Below are 24,771 nucleotides of genomic sequence, written 5' to 3'. Positions count from 1 at the left end.
CTCGAATAAGGGATGATATGCATATATTTGAATGGATTTTTCTATGATTATGAAATGTTTGGAAATGAATAATTTTAAGTTATGTTTTTACGGTAATGCTTCGTAACCCTATTTTAGCGACGGATACGAGTTAGGGGTGTTACAGCTATCTATCATCAAATTCGTATTTTCCCATCAGCAATTTCATTCTCTCAACTCAAGAGAACAATAAAATCTCATCTCTCTTATCTCTTAGGAGACCATATTCTACTCTCAACCTCAAAGTGAACCATTGTCAAATACCAAAACCGTATTTTCCCATCAACAATCTTAAGTGAACTTCTAATTCACTAGATTTGTCTCTCCTGCTCTGCTTAAATAACATTTAAATACTACATTGTTTTAGTTGGAACCTATCAACAAGAAAGAGAGAAAAGGAGGCGTCCTTTTTTCAGCTTGTTTGGAAATCATGATTTGGGTTAAAAAAATTTGGATTTGGATTTGGAAATCCTAATTCTTTGTTTGGATAAAAAAATAGATTTGAATTTGAACAAATCCAAATCCATTTTCATAATTTGGAAACCATGATTTGGGTAAAAAATTTTGGATCTGTATTTGAAAATTCAATTTTTTTATTTGGATAACAAATAAAAAATTGGATATCCAAGTTAAATTTCATAAGAGTTAAATTTTTTATTTTTAAAACTTGAAATTTCTAAAATCCAAGATTGATTAAAGAAACATGGAAACATTTATGTTCTTTCTTCTCTTACACTACTTTCAAAACCCAAACAATAAATAATTAATTTTACTTAACGAAGCTCAAGGTTTTCAAAATCGGATCAATGAGTAAACCAATCAGACCACAAGTTTTCAATTTAACTGATCCGATCGGTTCGATTGAATAAATTATTAAAAATAAAAAATAGTAAAAATAGTGAAAATCAGTTCAATTGGTTCGATCGCTGGTTCGAACAATATAATCAGTCCGACTAGCCGATCTGATTGATTCAATCAGTTCACAGGTCAACTAGTATGCCCCTTATTCTGGACTAGTATCTTACCTAGTTCCCAATCTAATTAGTTTGATCGGCCGGTTTGATCTAGTTCTGAAAATAGTATTAAATTTTTATGCATGTAATTTAATGCAGGATACGTATTCAAAATATTCATTTATAGCATAATTTCCACAACTTCAATTTATAAACACCTAACTTTTAATTTATACCTAAGTAAGTCCACTTATTTAAGTAAAATCAAATTATCTTATTTTCTTTAGGCGTAAACAAAATATAAATGACTTGTATACATAATACGAAAAAGTTGAGAGTTTTCTTTAATATTTTAACCCAAAAATGTATAAAATGGAAAGTTACATTCCGTTCGCCAAGGTATAATTCAAAAAAAAAAGAAAAAGAAAGGCTCCTCAAAATAGTATATAGAAGCAATCGATTTTATCCTAAATTGTTCATAACAAAGTAGAAAAAACATTTGTTTCATTCAAAATCAAGGTTTTCAAAACTAAAATTATCGTGGGATTGATCAGGCCACCAATTTGCAGGTCCAACCGATTTGGCTAGTATGAGCGGTTGATTGGTACAACCAACCCGTCTAGCTCCATTAAATAAATCATTAAAAATTAATAAAAATAAAAAATCTAGTTCAACCGATTCAACCACTCGATCAACCGGTTTTTTTCTGGTTCAATCAATTCAGATTTGTTCCTGAATTAATTGGTTTAATGCTTTTCTTCGGACCAGTATCCCAATTAATTTCCAGTCTGACCATCCGGTCCAATCCAATTCAAATAACTATGCTCAAAATTCTACTAAATAATTAAATTTAAAAATATATTTTAAGATTTAAAATTTGTTGAAATCCAAATCTAAATCTGAATTATCCAATAAACAAATTTTGATTAACTCAAATTCTTAAATTTAAAATATTTTAATTCCCAATAAAATATTTGAAAATAATAAATTTAGAAATCATAAATTTCAATATTAAAATTTTAAAATCTAAACCGAAATCTAAATTCTAGTTCACAGCCCAAAATGAAATATAAAGTGGACTGTTTGTTGACATATTTTATTCCGTGCAGAATACTTACTAGTTCACTTTGTTTATGTAATATGCATACGATGTGTAGGATTTATTGCGCTAAGCAAAACGTTAGCAAACAAACTGGTCCTGCTAGACTAGAACAAAAATGTGAGGAAATATTATCGCTTCAAGTTTTACAGGCTCTTTACCATGAAGCCACTCTCGAACTTGTTTTGTTTTAACGTTTGACTCAGAGATAACCCAAACTCTGTAATTTTCATCCCTCTTATCAAATTCACATGGTAATAGTGTTTCCTCTTAATTCAGAGCATCCTTATTGTTGATATTATAAGTTTCACTGCAGGTAAAGAATTTGCATTTTTCAACCTATCCTGAAACCCACACCTCTGCCTTCTACATTTGTACAGAAAACCAATTGGAGTTCTTTTACACGTTTTGGCATCGAGGGTCGGTCTCCACTCTCAACACGGACACATCATGATGCCAGTTTTGCAAACATAGGTATAGATTCAATGGTGTATGAATTTCGACCCATATCTGGATCAATCAACTTACGTAGTTTTTTCCGGTCATTCAGTATGTGCCTAACCTGAAAAATGGGCCGCCCACATGGTTAATATGCCGCAGTTCTTGAAAACTTTAGAACCTTAATCTGTTTGAATAAGAGGTTGTTACATACCTGGAGTACAAGGTTTTGATCATTTGGCCCCTGGTTTATGTCTACAGCTCTGCGTCCTGTTAATCAGGGATTTAAATTGCGGTCGCGGTCGCGTTTTAGGTCGCGTCGTGTTTGTCGCGGTCGCGGAAATAACGGACGCTATTGCGGTCACGGCGGGTATCGCGGTCGTGAATTTTTTTCAAATTCGCACAACTTACTGTAAAACATAGTAATTATAATTATAATTATAAAAAGTCACTTTTAATGATTTTTAGAGTGTTTTCTAACACTTATGAACAATATGACATGAGAACACAACTTTTATAATCATTAATTATTCTTATATTTATTTACGAATTTTCTAAGAATGTTATATTAACTAATAACAAAGTAAAAAAGAAGAAGGAAATATTAAACATTTATCATATTTAATAAGTTTGAAAGTTTTATAGATAAAAGAATTGAAAATTCATACATGAGAGATGTTTTCAATATTTCTTGTGACTTTGAAGATAGTGAAGATATAAACATTCTATCTTTGCAAAAGGAAAAAGGAATAGATAAATTAATGAATAGATTCTCATTAATTATTCCTATTTCCTACCACTTATTCTCATCTCATTCTACTTTCATATATAATTTAACATGCTTCGATTCTTCATTATCTTTTCATAAAATATACTTCATTCATTTATCTAAAGATATATATTATTTTAAATGTTTTAATATCATCAAAATTAAGAACAATAACAAAAGATTTCTTTAAAAAAACATACCTTACAAATAATGATAATGGCACGATTTAGTTTTCACCAATTAGTGGAATGACGAGGAAGATCAAATCCTTCACCTTCACTTTGGGAGCGTTCTTGACTTGATTCTCTTGCCCTTTGTCCAAAAATATATCCAAAAAAAGTAACATTTTCACCTTGGTTTTCATTCAATTGATATGGAGGATATATTTGAGGAGGAGGATACATGAAAGGTGGAGGTGGGTGATACATTGGTGGAGGAGGATGCATTTGAGGCTGGTATGGCACACCATAATTAGGAAATGGTGGATAATAACCATATGGTTGTGGATAACCATGTGAAGGCTGTTCTGGTGGATAAAAACCTTGAGTGCTAGTAGATGAATCACTATACCCAAGGTTACTAGAACTCGATCTCCTACCAGATGAAGAGCCTATAGAAGTATGCTTCTTGCCTTTTCCCTTTGATGGAGCTCTAGGTTCACTTCTATCTCTCCTAGGTTCAGGAAACATATTTCCATCAAACTCTGATTTGTCACGAAAATGTCCACCAGTGGTACCACCCCCATATTCTCCTCCATACTGACTAGAAGACCTAATTTCACCTCTATCACCACTATATCCGTCATCCTCATCAATTGGACTTAAACCACCACCATCGGGTCCATCGCCACTCTGACTTGGAGTTGAACTAGAACTTGAATGTGACAAAATTTGTTGTTGCGATTGATCAACATCCATTTCATCATCAGAGGTATCCAAAGGCAACACACCGGCATTTTCACCATCTAACAATGGATTCTCTTTCTCATGAAGCCATTCTGATAGTGGATCAACACCTTCAAAGATATAATCAAGGCTGATAGGATTAAAACTAGCATTTATATCACCAGTGCTCATTTTTTGTTGATGCCTCATCTTAAGCCTCATATTATAATAGGTAAACACTAGTTTTTCAAGTTTTTTATACTTTAACCTATTTCTTGCCTTGGTATGAATATAACTAAATGTGCTCCAATTTCGTTCGCAATTTGATGCTGAAGTTGTTTGACTAAGCACTTTAATTGCTAATTTTTGTAATTCGGGAACACATGTGCCGTATATCATCCACCACTCAACTGCATAATATTATTTAAATTTCAAAATAACTTTAAAATGTACAATATAATTAAATAATATAAATTAAATTAAATAATTTAATTAACTGTTTACCCGGATTCATTTGCTTCCAAGCTCTTTGTGCTTGTGAAGTACCTAATGTCTCATGTTTATCTCTAAATAGTAACAACTGCATAAATAAAAGATAGAGTAAAAATGAAAATAAAAATTCTATTTCAAATTATTTAACTAAGTTACGAATAATAGTAGTTGAATCTAACCTGATTAACCATTCTGACTTGAGTATCCATAGAAGGTTCTAATCTTTCAATTACTGATCGTGTACCTTCTAATGTTTCTATTAGTACATTCTCAGAATGCTCCACCCCAAATTGGAATTGAGGGTTGAGAAAATAACCTAAGTATAATTTATAAGAATATCATCAAATAATAATAATCTAAAGCTTAAAATAATAAAATATAAAAATAGTTCTTAATTATATGAAACATTTTATCTTACCAGCTGAATGCAAGTCGAAATGCATAAAATTCCATCTATTGTCAATAATCTTTTCATACTCTGTGAAATATCGACAATTTTGTTGAATTGCTCGTTTAGCTCTATCAACAGCCTCATAAATAAAGCCCATCGTTGGTTTTTCATCGCTATCCACAAGTCTCAATACTCTTACTAAGGGCTCATAAACTTTTATGAGGTCATTGACTTTTTTCCAAAAATCTTTTCCCAAAACAATTTTTTTGGCTTCATAAGCAGGCCTTGACTTTTGCTTTCCCAATTTGATCTTTAAATTCCTATATATTCATAAGAAAAATTTTAAAATAATATAATTTAAATTATTTGGAACTAATAAAATCACTAAAGGTTACTATATTTAAGTAATTATATTAACTAATTATAAAATACTGACCTTTGAATTAAACATTTCTCTCAAACCTTGCTTTTGTCTTGTTATCTCTTCAAGTTGAATGAAATGAGTTGCAAATCGAGTAAGAGCGGGTCGAAGTATTTGTTTCCCTTGTGTATACTTCTTCATCAAATCAACAGTCCAAATGTGATTGTATATAAAGCAAGTCACTTTCTTTGCCTCATTTAACACTTTTGCTACACTGGGCTTTTTCCCAATATCTTCAAGGCATAAATCTAAACAGTGAGCTGCACATGAGGTCCAATATAGATGTTGTCTTTTCAACATTAATTTTTTTCCAGCAGCTTTCATTGCTGCCTCATTATCAATCACTATTTAGACAATGTAATTTTCTCCAATTTCTTCTACAACTGAATCTAACAAACAGTAGCAGAATTCAGCATCTCTACTACGGACACTTGAGACATCTACCGATTTCCAAAAAATGGTTCCTTTACTGCAATAAACAAGGAAATTAATGATGTGCATTTGATTCAAACTGTTGGTCCAACCATCACACATTAGAGTTGCACACAATTCTTTCCAATGAGTCTTTAGTACATTTACCCAATCATGAACTCGTTGATACTCTGACTCCAAATACACATCTGAAACCTCATAAGGTGTTGGAAGTTTTACACCTTGTCCAACTTCTGTTGCCACTTGAATTAAGTTATACAAACATGGAGAGCTTGCTAATTGAAAAGGAAGTCTTTCATATATTATAAATTTAGATACCGCTTCACCTATCTTCCTTCGAAAACTCTTTAAAAAAGAGTCATTGACCTTTGGTTGCTTTGAACTTTTGCTTCTAACCAATTCAGGTATAGCTCCCCTTAAGGTAAACTCAGACTCACCTGGGATAGATTTACTTGTTCTTTCTCTATTATGTTCTCTAGCTAATCCATGAGAAGATCGCCCTTCTTCATAAATGTTATCCCAACCACCAGTACTTCGTCTGAATTCTTCCCTTCTATGCCACTCGTGTTGTGATTGGATACTTTCTCGAGTTGCTTGACTTATAGCAGAAACCTCATCAACCAATCCCTCGTGCTCATCCTCCTCTTATGTTAATTGAGATAAGAATTCATCTTTTCTCCTCTTTTTGTCTATTTTCTTTGTATTGCTTTCTTTTAGTACATTCATCATACTTTCTCTAATGACACCTGTTAACAAAATAAAAATAATTCACACTTTATATTATTATCAATTATATATAATCTTTATTGATAAATTTACAATAACATTTAATAATAATAATAAAGTATCACATACCAGTAACATTAGGGCGTGGTGCAACATTGCCGGTTTTATGAGCAATGTGCTCTTTAAGTCGTGTTATTCCTCCTTTCACAACTTTACCACAAAGTTTACATACGATACTTCCTCTCGCATTTGGCACTGGAGTTCCAAAGTGCCAACCTATATCATTACTTGGTGCACCCTCCAATCCTTTAGTCGGGATCTCTTCACGTGGTGGCATGCTTTATTTTTATTTATATATAAGAAACATAAAATTATATTTAGAAATATAAGCAACTCATTACTTATATTATCAACAATATAATACCAAAAAAAGTAAACAAAATTTAAAGCTAAAGTAAAGACCTAATATTATAGAAATAAATAAATAAATATTGTGTAAAACAATTTAATAATAGTAATAATAATAATAATAATAATAATAATAATAATGGTAATAATAATAATAATGATATGATGATGGTAATAATAATAATAATAACAATAATAAAAATCTTAAAATTAAAAATTATATGAAAGGATATACTATATAGATAAATAAAATGATATAATAAAATAAATGTATTTAAAATATTTAGGTAAATAAATATGAAAAGAAATATAATTGAAATAATAATGCAAAACTAATTAAATTTTAATAATATGGTAATAATAACAAGTAAATAAATAATAAAATAAAAAGGGAAAAATAATAATAGTAATAGTAATATTAAATTAATTAATTTAATAATAAAATAGCAAAAATAACAAAAAAATGGACTAAATCGAACTTAAAACATAAATTTGCGGCAAATTCGAAATAAATAAAAAGAAAAAGGACCAAATTGAATGCGCAAATAACAAAAATGGATCAAATGGGAAATAATCCCCATCCTTCAAAACGCACTGCTTCAAGGTGGACCAAATTGAAATACGAAATAAATTATAGGACAAAATTCAAAAATAAATAAGCTTGATTGTAAATAATAAAAAATAGGAAGGGCTAAAAGCGCAATTAACCCTTCCGTTAAAAAACACCCAGATCCTAGGAAACGTTCCCTTAGGCCGAAACGACATCGTTTTGGTGCCAGAGTGGCCTGCCCAAAACGGCGTCGTTTTGAAGGCCTATTTAAATAAAAAAAAATTTCAGAAACTTCATTTCAGCCCTTGTTCAAATAATTTTTTTCCTTTTTCTCTCAATTCTCTTTTTTCTCTCTACCGTTGCCCAGAATCCGGCCATCGGCCACCGTGGCGACCATGGTCAGTCCCATGACGGCGCGGCTGTAGATGCAGTGGTCGAAATCATTGAAAACATTTTAAACCCCTTTTTTGTGTTGAACATAGATCTAGGGATAAAAATCTCAAAAAATCACTCTATGCTGAACTTTACTTACTGGGTTAGTTTTCTACTTACTTGCTCTATTGCTTTGCTTGCTGCCTGTGCCCTGTGGCTGTGTTGTTTGCCTTGCCAAAATATGGAGAATGAATGAGAAATATATTTTGTCTTTTCGTTTGCTTGTGAAATGTGAGTTTGTGAGTCTGTGACTTACTGACTTGTGTTGTGAGTGAGTTTTGATTTTTTTAATCGACTTTTAGTCTTTTACTTTACTTTACTTTGTTTTGATTGAAAGTTTGAAACTTGAAAGCCGATTTTGCAGGTAGGGAGGAATATATTCCCTTTTGTTTTATTATAAAGTACATTGATTCAGTCTTTCTTCAGTCTTCACTTTTCACTATTCACTTCAGTATTTCATTCACCAGAATCACCATCCATCTACAGCACTTGATTTTTTTTTTAATTTACGGAAACGGAAAATAACGGGAATAGCGGCTCGATATTGCCGTAATTGTCCGTTATCCGTTAAATTGCGGCCGCTATCCACCGTTATCGGTGTGAATCCGCTTCACTCCGTTTTTTCAGCAATAGCGGTTTCGGTTGGCGGCGCTACCGTTATATAACGGCCGCTATTCCGAAAACGGTCCGCTATTTAAATCCCTGCTGTTAATAGCTCTAGAAGAACCACTCTAAATGCATAAACATCACTTTGTAATGTTAGTTTTCCAGTCTGTCACCAAAAAAGATAAATGACAAATTAACACCATTGCTATTTAAATTTAGTTAAGAAAAATTTCACCTCTAATTTTATATATTATTGAGTCTCCAAGTATGATGTATTTGCTTGTAGAAGAAGATCTCTTTCCTTTCGGATATTAGAGTTACCAACTACTCTGCGTACATAATTGTATAGTCTTTGGATGATTTGAATGCATGAAGCTCAAAAGTTTTACTATAGAATAGTGGTTGAAAAACAAAGAATATAAAAAAGATTATATTGAACACACTTCACTCATGAGTAAAATCATGTCAAAGGTAGTGGAAAATTATGTGACATGAACTGCATACCGATGTATACTCAGGATCAAAATAGCCAAATGTGCCGAGAAATCTGGCAGTAACAGAAGTCTCCTGACCCTCTGGCAGCAGTTTGGCTAGTCCAAAATCCGATATCTGTCGAGAGTAGAAAAATGAGTTGTTACAATGCCAATGCTTCATGAAAATGTATCCAAGTTTTGCTTACCTTTGCTTCAAAGTTGGCATTTAGAAGAACATTGGTGGACTTAAAATCTCTGTGAACTATAGGGACTCCAACAGCAGAACTAGAGTGGAGATAAGCAAGTCCCCTGGCAGCACCAAGTGCCAATTAGAGCCTTGAGGGCCAATCCATTTTTGTTTCCCCAATACCTAATGGAGCAGTTTAACTTTGATAGATGTTGAATAGGTGAGCAACTGGTCTGGAAACAGATTTGAGTAGAAAACCGACCATTTAAGTGATCTTGTAGTTTCCCTTTTTGCATGTATTCATAGACTAGAAACCGGTGCTTCCCATCTGCACAATAACCTATCAACGAAACCAGATTTGGATGGTCAAGTCTGCTCAAGATATCAACTTCTACGCGGAACTCATCTTCTCCTTCGGCTTCTTTGAATGACGGCAACTCCATCTTCTTGATTGCAACAACCTGTCGAATGCACAAAGAAACCAAATGTTTTTGGGGATCAGGATAGCTCAATATTGTTCAGGAATCAGAATAGCTCTATAAATGATGTGACTGACTTATTCCAGTAGCGATTATATACTGAAACAACATTACGAAAATCATAAATGTACCTCTCCTGATCGCAGGGAGCCCTTGTAGACTCCGCCAAATCCTCCTTTTCCAAGCAGATTCTCATCACTGAAAGAGCATGTTGCCACCTCCATCTCCTTGAGTGTGAAAACTGATGATCCATGGCGTCTCTTCGAGGGTCTGGATGTTTGATCCTCAATTTGCCAGTACTCTACTGGTTTATAAATCCCTGGAACATGTTGGAACTTCAAAACAAGGAAAAAGAAAATATAGTATATAAGGATGAAGAACTGGTTATCACAACAACATACAAGGGTCAGTATGATCCTGGGGCTTGCTTCTTCGGCGCTTGTTCCATGCTGAGACTAAACCGAAAGGCATTTGTCTCTTCCTTGGATCGATCTATCTGTGTTTGATGATTGAATTGACGGATTATATTACATGAAACAGACAATGGACAGAGATAAAACAGATAAGAGCTCATGAAAACATCAGATTTTAAAGTAATGGTTGAAGAATATGAAGAATTAATGATTCCGAGGATGTGCTTAAAGAAAAGATTAGGCAGTACAAAAATCTTCTCAAAGAGTACGTATGGAGCAAGGGAAGTTAGATTAGAGAATACTCGACAACATTTGTCCAACTACCTTATTTCAGATTATAGAGACAGGTAACTAGAGAGAGATGTACTTGAACGTGAAGAAAGAGTTGGTCTTGCTTTGCTTTGCTTGCTTACCTTTCGATGGCTAATTTGGTTTGGTTAACAAGCAGGTAAACTATTAAAATAATCATTTTTATTTGAGTCTAATTACATTTTAGTCATTTATGTTTAAAATGTTGTGTTTTAGTCACTTACGTTATGGCATTGTTACATTTTAGTCACTGAACCATTAATGGTGTAACGGTAAGCTGACGTGGCACATTAAATCATTATTTCAAACGAAAATTTTAGGTTCAATTCTATATTTGGTCCCTTTTTTTCTTTTTTCATTTTGAGCAATTTAATTTTTTTCTTTTATGTTCTTTAAACTTTTCATTTTCTTTCTTTATTTTTCATTTTCTTCTACATCTCCTTTTGTTTTCCTCCCTTCTTCATTTATTTTAATTTAATTTTTCTATGTGTTCCATTTGTTAAAACTAGTCTACAAACTTGCCTTATTCAAAAAGATTAAATTGTTCAAAAAAATAAAAGCATAGGGTCTTGTTTTAACAAATGGCAAACATAGAAAAATTGTGTTAAAAAAAATGGAGAAGAGAGGGAAAACAGAGGGAGAAGCAGAAGAGAATGGAAAAAAAAAAAAAAGAAAAAGAAAGTTAAAAATATATAAAAGAAAAAAATTAAATTGTTTTGTTCAAAAAGAAAAAATATGGGAACCGATTATAAATTAACCTAAAATTTTGTTTGAAATAATGAATTAACGTGCTACATCACCTTACCGTTAACGGCAATTAACGGCTCAATGACTAAAATATTACAATTTAATTACGTAAATGATTAAAACGTCACATTTTAAACATTAATCTAAAGTAAATAAAAGTAATTATTTTAATAATTTACCCAACTAAATATAAAAAATTTAATAATGGAATAAACCTGACACAACGACGTTTAATATATTTGCTTTATTCATGTTGGGATTTTGATACAGTTTAATTTTTGTGATTATTTTACTCATTTGTTAATCTTACATGGATCGAAGGTAGCGGATGGAAGTATGTCTTCATTTATTTGTTTTAGTTCCAGAGTTCTATGATTTTTTCCTCTCAGATCATCTCTCGCTACTTAGAAAAGGCTCAAAATGTTGTTGTTATTAAAATGACAAATTAAAATATCTCCATAATTATTTTATGGTATAATAACTTATTAGGCCTTCTAACTTTATAAAAAATATTTTAGCTAGTCATTTAATTTTTCGTCTCTTTTAGTCTTTAAATATGTATTTTTTATCAAATCACCTCCAAAATGGATGAACAAATTAATATTAACTTTACCAATATGATATACACATGAAATGTTACATGGATGTCACGTCAATAATTAATTGAAATTTTAAAATTTCAAAACTTCAAAAAATAATATTTAAAATTTAAATATATAAAAATCATAATTTTTATTTAAAATTTAAATAATTATACGCATGATCCATGTAGATGTCACATCATCAAAGTTAACAAACTTAACTTTTCTATTTATTTTGAAGTAATTTGACAATGAATGCAAATGTAAACACTAAAAAATTAAAATTAACTGAAAGATTAAAATGAACTTTAAAAAAAATTAAACACCCTAATAAATCATTATTTTACCACAACATATTTTAAATTTTCAGTTTCATAATATATTAAAATATAAATTTAATTAAAAACATTTACAAGTAAATATGTGATAAACTTTGAAACCGTTCGTAAAATAAATAAATAGACAAAATCAAATATCAATATGTACCCTTTTTCTTTGTGATTACAATAATGTCCCCATATGCGAATAGTATTTCAAAACCTATGCATCTTATTCCCCTTATTGTTTTTGGGAGTAGGAATTTTGTAAGTTGTAAACAAGAGACATCAGCATGCAATGACGGTGTAACAGAACAACTCAATTACCATAAAACTTTTGACACATTACCTTAATATTATGACATAAAGCCTGAATAAGATTCAAAAGGTTCTATCTTAGCTAAGTGGTAGCCATATGACTTTAAGCAGTTTTTTTTTTTTGTAATTACTGTTGAGATATTTTGAATTTGATATTGGAAATCAAAATATATGTTTTTGTATGTCAGTTACTTTAGGCTTTCAGTAATAGGCTGTTGTAAATTTTTCTGCTGTAAGTTTCTTTTACTTATGTTTTAAGTTTTTATTTTACTGAAGTGTTAAGCAGTTTTAAAGTTTTTTTTCCTTAATGAAAAGGTTTTGTGTGTGAGAGAAGCTGAACAGACACAACTTCTCTATTATTCAAAATTTTTTTTGTTATTCTTCTCTCTTCTTCTCTTCCTCTCTGTAACAAAAACTACACCAACAGTGATATTCATAGCTTCTTCTTGAGGGCTGTAAGGTTTCTATGACTATTTTTGAGTGTTTTTTTATGGCTTCTTCTAATGCTCTTTCAACATCTGTTTCTATTTTCACATGAACTCATTATTATGTTAGGGCAGTTAAGATGAAAGTTTATTTGAGATCTCTTGGCTTGTGAAAGGTTGTAGAAACTGATGAAGATCCACCAGCACTGAGACAAAATCCCACCATTGCTTAGCTCAAAGCCTATGATGAAGAAATCTTGAAAAAGGATAAAGCTTTAACATGCATTCATTCCAAGTTAGTAGATAACATTTTCACAAGCATTATGGATCTTGAAACACCAAAGGCTATTTGGGATGAACTCAAGGAAACTTATGAGGGAGGTGATAGAGTGAAGAAAACAAAACTTTTAACTCTAAAAAGAGAGTTATGATGTTGAAATGAAGGAGGATGAGCCGATTAAAGATTATTAAACCAAGCTGATGGTTATTGTAAACCAAATCAGACTTTATGGTGAAGAGCTATCTGATGAGAAGGTGGTTGAAAAAGTCATGATCAGCGTTTGATGCGATCCTAGCTCGGGAAACTATGGTTGATTCCATTGAGTTGCCACAAGGAGCCATTACTCGATCTCGTGCTAAGAAGTTTCGCGACGCTATTGCAAATCACATTGATCGAGCTTGGGGAGAGGAGGTGGTCGGACTCATCAAGCAAACATGGAGCTCAACACCATGTGTTCCATACAGCTTTTTGCATGCTGAATTTTAGCTAAATAACTGCTGGACTGAACTTTTAATATGTTTAGTTTAATTAATTTAGTTGTTTTAATTTTCTTTAGTTGCTTAAATACTTAGTTTAATTAATTAAGTTGTTTTGAATTTTTAGTTGCTTAAATAATTTCGGCATTTAATATGTTCTAGTCTAATTAATTGCTATAACCATTTAATTTGATTAATTGTGTTTATAGGTGAATTAATTGTTTGAACTAGCTATTACATGGATCTGCATTAAAGAAAGAAATAGCTTCAGTTGTTATGAAGATGAATTGAAGGCCAGAAACTGAGTTTAATAGACAATGAGTTACAAAGAGTTATTTACACAAGCCAATAAGTTTCCAATTGTTTTTCTCATAACGATGGTTGTTCATCTACACCTTTGGTTGGTTATATTAAGTATTTCCACAAAGAGGGTCGTTCGTATGCCAAAAGATACTCAATTTTTGAATGGTGTCCATTCGGCTGCCCAAAGGGGAATTAAAGGGTTGTTATGATATCAAGCATTGAACTAAATTTATTCAGCTCATTAGAGCTCATTATTAGCTAATTTGGAAGATTAAACAAGCTGATCATTGTTGTTACATATGTTAAAGTTCATCAAAGGTCACTTAGTTTTAATTGGCTTAGTTAAGTTCACCAATAGCTCAATTAAGTTGAATTTGTGTGTCTATTCATCTGGGGTTTGTCTCAGCCTATAAATACTTTGCTTCCAAATTGTTGTGGGGACTTTTGCTAAAATTTTATGAAATATTTTGAAACTTGTGAGTATTCCAAATCTCATTCTTCTTTTTGGGACTGATTTGACTTATCAAGCTAGGCTTGTGGCGTCTTTTCTTTCCTTTGATATCCAAACTTATCACTTCAAGTGTGACATTCGTTAAACCTTTGGTTCCTATCTTGTTAGATAGCAGGTCAAGGTTTTTGTTTGTTGTTTTTTGAACTAAATTATCTCTAAGTGCCGTATAAGTTTTGGGTCAAAATTTTCTTATATTGTTGGTTCACTCTTGGCCTTAGCCGAATCTAATCTTCCATTTTCCTAAACCCTCTTTGCATCCTTTTAATCTGAACTTATCCTTCATTTTTTCAGCCTATTTCACTATAAGTTTAACAACTTACTTAATTTCACGATCAGGCAATCTAAACGACTCGAATCAACACCAAATCGAGTTCGTATCATTTGGTATCAGAGCCAATGAGATTAAATTTCTATTGAGTTTAAGAGTGTGAAAATCAGCATTTGGGGTACAAACTACGTGGATTAAAAAAAGAAGAAGCTAGTTTGGAATTTTTTTTCTTGCTGTCGAAGTCACTTATTCACCTTCCTACCATTCGGCCACACTTAATTCTTCATCATTTTGTTTGTTAGCCTACCCTATCCTAACATCATTTCCTACCCGAACCATCATTACTTTTGTGATTCGACCCACATTGACTACTGTTAAGTTAAAATAGTCCATTGGGAACATAGAGAGGCGGATTGAGCGAAGAAAGGCAAGAGTGTAGTGAGCCTATTCGAGTGAACAAAAGCCAAGAGAGTGAAATTTTCTTTAGAGAGAAATAGAAAGGTTTTTGTTGTGTGAACTTAAAATGTCAAGAAGTCCAGAAAGGTACTCAAACGAGAGAGGTGGTTTTCAACCAGTAAGGAATGTTGGTGGAGGCGTGCTAGATCTTACCCTTCAAGCAATCATGCGAGAAATGGAATTACTATCTGATCGTAAACTCGAACCCATCGAAGATCGATTATATCAAGTCGAGGAATGAGAACAACGTGAGGGAACTCCTAAAAATGCAAGACGAGGGAGCGGGCATCCTAGCCAAAATTGAGAAGATCCCTATGAACCAAGTGACCAAGAAAGTGACCATTCATCCGTTCAGAGTGTAAGGCATCAAGGCCATTGAAATCGGGGCCATAGAGAACGAGATCGTACTGATGATAGCCTGAAATCATTAAGATGACCATACCTCCATTCCAAGGGAAGAACGACTTCGAGGCTTACTTAGAGTGGGAGAAAAATATTGAGTTAGTCTTCGAATGCCATAATTATTTAGAGAGCAAAAAGGTAAAGTTGGCGACTATTGAGTTCTCGGATTACGCCATAGTGTGGTGGGACCAACTCGTGACAAGTCGAAGAAAAATGAAGAGAGACCCATCTCAACTTGGGCTGAAATGAAAGCAGTCATGAGAAAGCGTTTCATACCTTCTTACTATCACCGAGATCTCTACCAATGATTGCAAAATCTTACCCAAGGCAATCAAAGTGTCGAAGACTACTGCAAGGAAATGTAGATAGCAATGATTCGATCCGATATCGAGGAGGATCGGGAGGCAACAATGGCTAGGTTTCTTGCGAGATTAAACCATGATATCGCCATTATAGTCGAATTGCAACAATATGTTGAAGTGATGGACATAGTTGAAATGGCCATTAAAGTCAAAAAGCAACTTAAACGGAAGGGAGTTAGCCATTCCTACTCTAATCCATCTACCACCAAAGGGATTTAAGGAGCTTATAAACCCCCTGTTCGAACCAAGGATCCTATTGTAGCGGCCAAATCCAATTCAACTGTTGGTGAGGCAAGTAAAAACAAAATCAAGACTACTCCAAATCGCACAAGAGACATAAAGTGTTTCAAGTGTCAAGGATGAGGACACATAGCCAGCCAATGTCCCAATCGGTAAATCATGGTGGTACGGACCGACGGTGAAATTGAGTTCGAGGAAGAGAACAAAAATGAGCCAAAAATGCCATCCGATGAAGAAGAAGATTTAGAGTTACCGATTGAAGGTGAGATTCTTGTGGTGAAAAGGAGCCTCAACATTCTAAGTGCCAAAACTGAACAAACAAAGAGAAAATATTTTCCACACCCGGTGCCACATCCAAGGCAAGGTATATAGCATGAGTATTAACGGAGGAAGCTGCACCAACATCGCAAGTAAAATGCTGGTTGAAAAACCTAATTTAATCACGGACAAGCATCCGAATCCGTACAAGTTACAATGGTTGAATGACGGCAGAAAACTTAAAGTGACAAAAGAAGTTGTTGTAGCCTTTTCCATCGAAAAATACCAAGACGAGGTGGTGTGCGATGTGGTTTCCATGCATGCGGGACACCTTCTTTTGGGACGTCCATGGTAGTTTGATCGACGTGTAATCCATAACAGATATACCAACCATTATACCTTTAAGTATCTAGGCAAAAGTGTAACTCTAGCCCCTTTTACCTCGAAACAAGTGTATCAAGATAAAATCAAGCTAAAAGAGACAATAGAAAAAGAAAAAGAAGAAGAAAAAAATAGAGAAAAAAAGAAAAGAAAATCTTAAAAAAAGAAAAAGTTGAGAAAATTGAGGTAAAAACACGAGTTGAAAAAGAAAATCAAAAAGAAGATGAGAGTGGCAAAATAAGTGTGTTTGCAAGAAAAAGAGAAGTGAGAAAGTCCTTAATGATGCGCCAGCCCATTCTTGTACTTATGTTCAAAGAATGCCTTTTTGATGCTAATGAACTTAATACTATTTTGCCTTCTTCTGTTGTGATTTTACTTTAGGAATTTGAGGACGTATTTTCGGAGGAAGTACCGAGATGATTGCCACCTCTTCATCGCATCGAACATCAAATCGACTTTGTGCCTAGAGCTACGATCCCGAACTGTACAGCCTACCGAAGCAACCCTGAGGAGACTAAGGAGTTGCAATAATAAGTGGCTGACTTGATGGAGAAGGGCTACATACGGGAAAGTTTAAGCCCTTGCGTGGTGTCTGTTCTGTTAGTGCCCAAAAAGGATGGCTCGTGGAAAATGTACGTGGACTGCTGAGCCATTAACAAAATCACCGTCAAGTATCGTCAACCTATTCCTAGACTCAATGACATGCTCGATGAGCTTAGTGGTGCCAAACTCTTCTCCAAGATTGATTTAAAGAGTGGATATCACCAGATAACCGTGTGAGAAGGGATGAGTGGAAGATAGCCTTTAAAACAAAATATGGTTTGTATGAGTGGCTAGTGATGCCATTCGGCCTCACAAATACAGCAACCACATTTATACTGTTGATGAATCACGTTTTGCGATCTTTTATTGGCTGATTTTGCTTGGTATACTTTGATGACATTTTAATTTATAGCAAATTATTGGCTGATCATATTGAACATTTGTGTACTATTTTAGAGGTTTTACGAAAGGAAGTGTTATATGCGAATCTTAAGAAATGTAATTTTTGTACTAACAAAGTCGCTTTCTTAGGTTTCGTTGTAAGTGCAGAAGGCTTAGAGGTGGATCAAGAGAAGATCAAAGCGATCCAAGAATGGCCTCGTTTGATGACCATTAGTCAAGTTAGAAGCTTTCACGGCCTTGTGAGCTTCTATAGGAGATTCCTGCCGAACTTCAATACTATAGCTACTCCTTTAACGGGTATTATCAAGAAAAATTCTCCTTTTACTTGGAATGATGAACAAGAAGTTGCTTTTAACAAAATTAAAAATTGTTTGACTAACGCTCCATTGTTGAGTTTACCCGACTTTAACAAAACTTTCGAAATGGAGTGTGATGCTTCAGGGATAGATATAGGTGCGGTCTTGACACAAGATAGATGGTCAATTGCCTACTTCAGTGAAAAACTCAATGGGGCTACACCCAACTATCCAACCTATGATAAAGAGATGTATGACTTGATTCGTGCGTTGGAAACATGGTAGCATTACCTTTGGCCGAAAGAGTTCGTAATACATACGGACCATGAAGCCTTGAAGCATTTGAAAGGACAACCCAAGTTAAACAAATGACATGCAAAGTGGGTAGAATTTCTCGAGTCCTTTCCGTATGTGATTAAGTACAAACAAGGAAAAGAAAATGTTGTTGCGGATGCACTATCACGTAGGTTTGCTTTAATTAATCATTTGGATTCTAAGTTGCTTGGATTTGCATACTTGAAAGATTTATATGTTAATGATCCTGACTTTGGTCAGATAATTGAGTTGTGTGTTCAAAGTGCCCACGACAGGTATTTTCAACAAGACGGTTTTCTCTTTCGAGAAAATAAGTTATGTATACCCCAAGGATCAATTAGAGATGTGCTAGTTCAAGAGGCACATAGTGGGGGATTAATGGGCCACTTCATTATAGCCAATACTTTGGTTGTTCTACAATAGCACTTTTATTAGCCAAAGATGCGACGAGATATGTTTAAAGTGTGCAACCAATGCTTAGCTTGCAAGAAGGCTAAGTCAAAGATTTAGCCACATGTTTTATACACTCTTTTTCTGATTCCAAAAGCACCATGGGTGGATATATCCATGGATTTCGTTCTAGGCATTTCTAGAACAAAAAAATGGCAAAGATTCTATATTTGTAGTAGTAGATTGATTCTCAAAAATGGCTCACTTTATTGCATGTAATAAAACTGATGACACGATAAATGTTGTTAATCTGTTCTTTAAGGAAATCGTGCATTTGCATGGTATTTCGAAGACCATTGTTTCAGACCGTGACGTTAAGTTCCTCAGCCATTTTTGGAGGACTTTGTGGGGTAAGCTTGGCACCAAGCATTTGTTTTTAACAACTTTCCATCCCTAAATCGACGACCAAACAGAGGTCGTTAATCGAGTTTTATCAACCTTGCTATGTACCATAATTCAAAAGAACTTAAAAACTTGAGAGGAGTGTTTACCACACATTGAGTTCGCTTACAACCGATCGGTGCACTCAACTACCAAGCATTCGCCATTTGAAGTGGTATATGGTTTCAATCCCTTAACTCCTATGGATTTATTACCTTTACCTTCTAATCAATTAGTGTATGTAGATGGCAAGAAAAAGGCAGAATTCGTTAAATAATTGCATCAATGAGTTAGGAACAACATTGAAAGATGAACCGAACAATATGATCAAAGGGTGAATAAGAGACACAAGCGGGTAATATTCGAACCTGGTGACTGGGTTCGGATCCATATGCGTAAGGAAAGATTTCCAACCCAAAGAAGATCAAAACTCTTGCCAATGGGAGACGGTCCTTTTCAAGTTTTGGAAAGGATTAACGAGAACGCCTACAAGTTAGATATATTAGGTGAGTATGGGATTAGTTCCACTTTTAATGTTGCTGACTTATCCCCTTTTGATGTAAGTGACGATTTGGGGACAAATCGCCTTGAAGAGGAGGGATGATGCGATCTTAGCTTGGGAAACTATGACCGATTCCATTGAGTTGCCACAATGACCTATTATTTGATCTCGTGTTGAGAATTTTCACGATGCTATTGCAAATCACATTGATCGAGCTTGGGGAGAGGAGGAGGTTGGACTCATCAAGAAAACATGGAGCTCAACACCATGTGTTCCATACAACTTTTTGCAAGCTGAATTTTAGCTAAATAACTGTTGGACTGAACTTTTAATATGTTTAGTTTAATTAATCCAGTTGTTTTAATTTTCTTTAGTTGCTTAAATACTTAGTTTAATTAATTAAGTTGTTTTGAATTTTTAGTTGCTTAAATAATTTCAGCATTTAATATGTTCCAGTTTAATTAATTGCTATAGCCATTTAATTTGCTTAATTGTTTTTATAGGTGAATTAGTCATTTGAACCACCTGTTACATGGATCGACATTAGAGAAATAAATAACTTCAGTTGCTAAGAAGATGAATTGAAGGCCAGCAACTGTGTTTAATGGACAAGGAGTTACAAGGAGTTATTTACACAAGCCAATAAGTTTCCAAACGTTTTTTCTCATAATGGTTGCTATTCATCTACACCTTTGGTTGGTTATATTAAGTATTTCCACAAAGAGGGTCGTTCGTATGCCAAAGGATACTCAATTTTTGAATGGTGTCCATTCGGCTACCCAAAGGGGAATTAAAGGGCTGTTATGATATCAAGCATTGAACTAAATTTATTCAGCTCATTAGAGCTCATTATTAGCTGATTTGGAAGACTAAACAAGCTGATCATTGCTATTACATATGTTAGAGTTCATCAAAGGTCATTTAGTTTTAATTGGCTTAATTAAGTTCATCAATAGCTCAATTAAACAAGTTGATCATTGTTGTTACAACAATCTGGAGTTTGTCTCATGCCTATAAATACTTTGTTTCCAGATTGTTGTGGGCACTTTTGCTAAATTTTTATGAAATATTGTGAAACTTGGGAGTATTCTAAATCTCCTTGTTTTCTTTGGGACTGATCTGACTTATCAAGCTAGGCTTGTGGCATCTTTCCTTTCCTTTGATATCCGAACTTATCACTTCAAGTGTGGCGTTCATTATACCTTTGGTTTCTATCTTGTTAGATAGCGGGTCAAGTTTTTGTTTGATGTTTTCTAAACCAAATTACCTCTAAGTGTCGTATAAGTTTTGGGTCAACATTCCCTTATATTGTTGGTTCACTCTTGGCCTTAGCCGAATCTAATCTTCCATTTTCCTAAACCCTCTTTGCATGCTTTTCGTCTGAACTTATTTTTCATTTTTCCATACTATTTCGCTATAAGTTTAATAACTTACTTAATTTCATAGTCGGACAATCTAAATGACTCGAATCAACACTGAACCAAGTTCGTATTAGTGTTCCTCAAAGATTTGAAGCCAAAATTTCAACTATTGAGGAATCTTCTGACATGATGAGTCTAGTAATTGCTAATCTGGTTAGCAAGTTAGAAACGCAAGAACAAAGGGTTTCTATGTGAGTCCATGAGGCAAGTGAAGGTGCTTTTCTTGCTGTTCACAAAAGAGTAAAGTTCAAAAACTCTAGGAAGAAATTTGAAAGCTCAAGCAAGGGCAAAGTTGTTATTTCTTCGACCATGTCCTATTTGTAAGAGGAAAAATAATGCTGAAAAGGATTGTCAATTCAAGGAAAAAGACAAGTCCAAATTTTAGTGTATTTTTTGCCAAAAACCTGGACATACTACAAAGTTTTGTTGTGCCAAGAAGAAACAAGCTAAAAAACAAGATCAACAGCAAACAAATGCAACTGAAGAGAACCAAGAGCAAGGTGAGAATTTGTTTATGGTTTCTCATGTTGTTAAACCATATCATAACTCCATTTGGCTTGTGAATAGTGGGTGTACCAGTCATAGGACACCTATGGCTACATACTTTAACTCACTTGATAAGTCCTTTAAAAAAAGTGTGAAATTGGGAAATGGTGCTACGGTTAAGTTTCAAGGAAAAGGCTCAAATTCTGTGAATACTCTACAAGGTAAAAGGACAATTTTTAATGTTCTTTTTATTCCTAATTTAGAACAAAGTCTTTTGAGTATTCCTAAAATGATTAAAAATGGTTTTAGTGTTCAGTTTAAGTTGTCTACAACATATTTGATGTTTGTGGTTCTAAGTTTGTTGATATGGAAATGTAAAACAATAGTTTTTATTTGAAGCTTGATGTTGATTGTGGATGTGTGGGCTTTGCTAAGGATGATGTCAATCCTCTTTGGCATAAAAGGATGTGGCATTTTAATCTTAGAAACTTAAAGTATATGTAGTCAAATGGTCCTATAATAGATTTGCTTGAACTAAATGTGTATGATGATAAATATGATTGTTGTGAACTTGGGAAGTCACATAGGCTGTAGTTTTCTCATGATGGTGCGAAGAGAGCAATTATGAAATCAGAGTTAGTTCACTCTGATTTGTGTGGTCCAATGTAAACTTATTCTATGAATGGTAGTAATTATTTGTGTTGTTTATGGATGATTTGACAATAATGTGTTGGGTGTATTTCTTGAAGTCCAAGATGAATGTATTGTCAACATTTAAAGAATTCAATAAACTCATTGAAAATTAGTGTGATTGTAAGTTGAAGGTATTAAGAACAAATAATGGTGGAGAGTATGTGTCCAAAGAGTTCAATAATTTTTGCAAAGACTCTGGGATTCATCACTAACTCACTGTTCCTTACACCCTTCAATAGAATAGAGTTTGTGAAATGAGAAATAGAACTATTTTGGAGATGTTAAGATGTATGTTGTTTGAAAAACATTTTCCAAATTCGTTATGGGAAGAAGCGTATCAACATTTGTGTACTTGTTGAACAGGTTATCAACAAAGGCTGTGGATGGAAGAACTCTTCTTGGAGCCTGGTTTGGGTCTAACCCTTATGTGAAACACCTTAAAGTGTTTGGTTCTATTTGTTTCAACCATATACTTGCTAATATGATAATCAATTAGATGAAAGGGCATGTAAAGGAATCTTTGTTGGTTATTCTTCTCAATCCAAGGGGTATAGAGTGTTTAATTTGAAAAGCAAGAAGGTTGTGGTGAGTAGAGATGTCATCTTTAATGAAGATTCTTACTGGAGTTAGGAAAAAAAGATGTGCAGAAGCATGACTGTGGGTTAATGCTTGAAAAGGCTAATACAGTTGATGATCCTAAACATGGTGTGACTAGTAATGAATTTGGTGTAGCTAATACAATTGATGTTGAGGTTATCAAAACTAAATACTTAGTAATTATGTATGAGAGGTGCAATTTTGTCTTTGCTAAACCAACAAGTTTTGAAGAAGTCGCAAACATACCTGAATGGATTGATGCAATGAAGGCAGAAATCTCTGCAATTGAGAAAAATGATACCTAGTTCTTAACGGATCTACCTAGTGTTAAACATGTTATTGGTGTGAAGTGGGTGTATAGGACAAAGTTCAATTCTGATGACACTATTTTCGAGCATAAGGCTAGGTGGTTGTAAAGGGGTATGCATAGATAGGTGGAGTTGACTACGGTGACACTTTTGCACTAGTTGCTAGACACGATACCACCAAATTACTTATTGGTATTGCAGGTCAATTGGGCTAGAATGTGTTTCATTTGGATGTAAAATCAGCTGTAACAGCCCAAAGTAAGGCCAATGAGTTTTAGAGGTAATTTAGGAATTTTAGCTTTAGAGTGTTTAGAATTTTATGACATGGTATACCGGCAATGTTTTCGATTATGGTTTTTATAAAATTAAATCAATTTCTGAAAATGAGTTTTAACTACCTTTAATTTTTAAGAAAAGGACTAATTTGTAAAAGAGTCAAAACTTAGAGTTTTTAAGAGGCAATTAGACCAGATTTTAAAATCCAATCTAAAAACCCCCATTTATAATTTTATTTTCACGTTAGTCTTCTTCTCCTTTCGTACCTGTGCATCCATAGTTCTTCCAACTTTCCCAATTAATTTTGAAGTCCAAATCCTAATTCCTTTTTATTTTTATCACCTTTTAAGTTATAAATCTCGATAGAAGTTAAGAAAAATACCCAAAAACACCTTTCATTTCTCTATTTCAAGCTTGTGAGTTTTTCGGGTTTTCAATCAAACATTCAATTTTTAATCAACGAAGGTAACCACTCATCTTCCCATTAGTTTTAAATGTTATATAGTCTTTAAAACCATGATTTTAGCAATTAAATCACATGTTTTGAGTAAAAACTGGAAATTAGCTCATTAACGGTGGATTTTAGGATTTTGAGTAAAAAAGTGGTTTCAAAGTGTTTTTAATTAGTTTTGACATGATTAAAAGGTTTCTAAACTTACTTTAAAGTTCTATTAAATATTTCTTGAGTTTTAATGAATTTTTTTAAAAAATAGCCATAAAATATGTCGAAAAAGTCGATACTATGAATTAAGTATTTTATTGTATTTTGAAGGTTGGAAATTAGTTCTAGGTGAATAATTAGATGAATGAAACTCGTTTTAGGTGGAAATATTAAGTGTAGATCAAGATATTTGGATTTCAAGTTGGTCAAGTTAAAGGTTTCGGCTACATGAGAACATATGGCTTATTTTTTTATTGCTTGTGGTGAGTCCTTAGCTGATTTGTGAATATATTGTTCTGTTAATTATTGCGTTAAAGCTTCGGATTTGTTAGAGCCTTCTACGAGTAGAGATAAAGACAATGAAAATCTAGTTTGAGCTTTCGGCTTTTCAGCGAAAGCGTATTGGTAAGTGTTTGAAATAATTGTCTGTGGACATGATTTAGTGCATTATTTGAGAATTTAGTAGTAGCCTAAACCCCTACTCTAAATTCTGAGTGTAAGCTTTCTCATACCTATGTTATCTTGCGAACATTGTGCTTATGGGTTTGTGAATATGTGAATTGAGATGAGATGCTATAACATGTGATATGTGGTTATGATAACCGTTGTTAAAGTGCAAATGTGTACATGTTATG

At 33.5% G+C, this 24,771-nt stretch overlaps 3 protein-coding genes across 4 annotated transcripts; all 3 read right to left on the bottom strand.

The window, feature by feature from the left end:
• Positions 1-2,034: 2,034 nt before the first annotated feature.
• Positions 2,035-10,434, bottom strand: LOC105785497 (uncharacterized). 2 transcript variants are annotated; one of them, XM_052633037.1, is made up of 13 exons: positions 10,160-10,434; positions 9,890-10,077; positions 9,299-9,740; positions 9,124-9,228; positions 8,134-8,183; positions 6,753-6,961; positions 5,481-6,643; positions 5,072-5,364; positions 4,833-4,969; positions 4,666-4,741; positions 3,478-4,571; positions 2,723-2,918; positions 2,035-2,632 (listed from the first exon to the last, which is right to left on the bottom strand). In XM_052633037.1, exons 8-11 carry the CDS (start codon positions 5,199-5,201, stop codon positions 3,511-3,513), a joined length of 1,404 nt encoding a protein of 467 aa, XP_052488997.1. In that variant the 5' UTR covers positions 5,202-5,364; positions 5,481-6,643; positions 6,753-6,961; positions 8,134-8,183; positions 9,124-9,228; positions 9,299-9,740; positions 9,890-10,077; positions 10,160-10,434; the 3' UTR covers positions 2,035-2,632; positions 2,723-2,918; positions 3,478-3,510. The 2 variants fall into 2 exon arrangements, with proteins under 2 accessions (XP_052488997.1, XP_052488998.1); XM_052633038.1 differs by having other exon boundaries at positions 8,134-9,228; positions 9,299-9,462; positions 9,542-9,740.
• Positions 5,814-6,960, bottom strand: LOC105785498 (uncharacterized). The gene is made up of 3 exons (XM_052633629.1): positions 6,753-6,960; positions 6,629-6,643; positions 5,814-6,541 (listed from the first exon to the last, which is right to left on the bottom strand). The coding sequence occupies exons 1-3, from the start codon at positions 6,958-6,960 to the stop codon at positions 5,814-5,816; spliced, it is 951 nt and encodes a 316-aa protein (XP_052489589.1).
• Positions 8,708-10,229, bottom strand: LOC128031995 (probable serine/threonine-protein kinase PBL28). The gene is made up of 6 exons (XM_052633593.1): positions 10,160-10,229; positions 9,890-10,077; positions 9,463-9,740; positions 9,299-9,401; positions 9,124-9,228; positions 8,708-8,785 (listed from the first exon to the last, which is right to left on the bottom strand). Exons 1-6 carry the CDS (start codon positions 10,227-10,229, stop codon positions 8,708-8,710), a joined length of 822 nt encoding a protein of 273 aa, XP_052489553.1.
• Positions 10,435-24,771: the final 14,337 nt, after the last annotated feature.

Source organism: Gossypium raimondii, chromosome 1 (genome assembly GCF_025698545.1).
Source record: "Gossypium raimondii isolate GPD5lz chromosome 1, ASM2569854v1, whole genome shotgun sequence".
NCBI classification, from domain to species: Eukaryota; Viridiplantae; Streptophyta; class Magnoliopsida; order Malvales; family Malvaceae; genus Gossypium; species Gossypium raimondii.
This window is presented reverse-complemented; position numbering and strand designations above follow the sequence as displayed.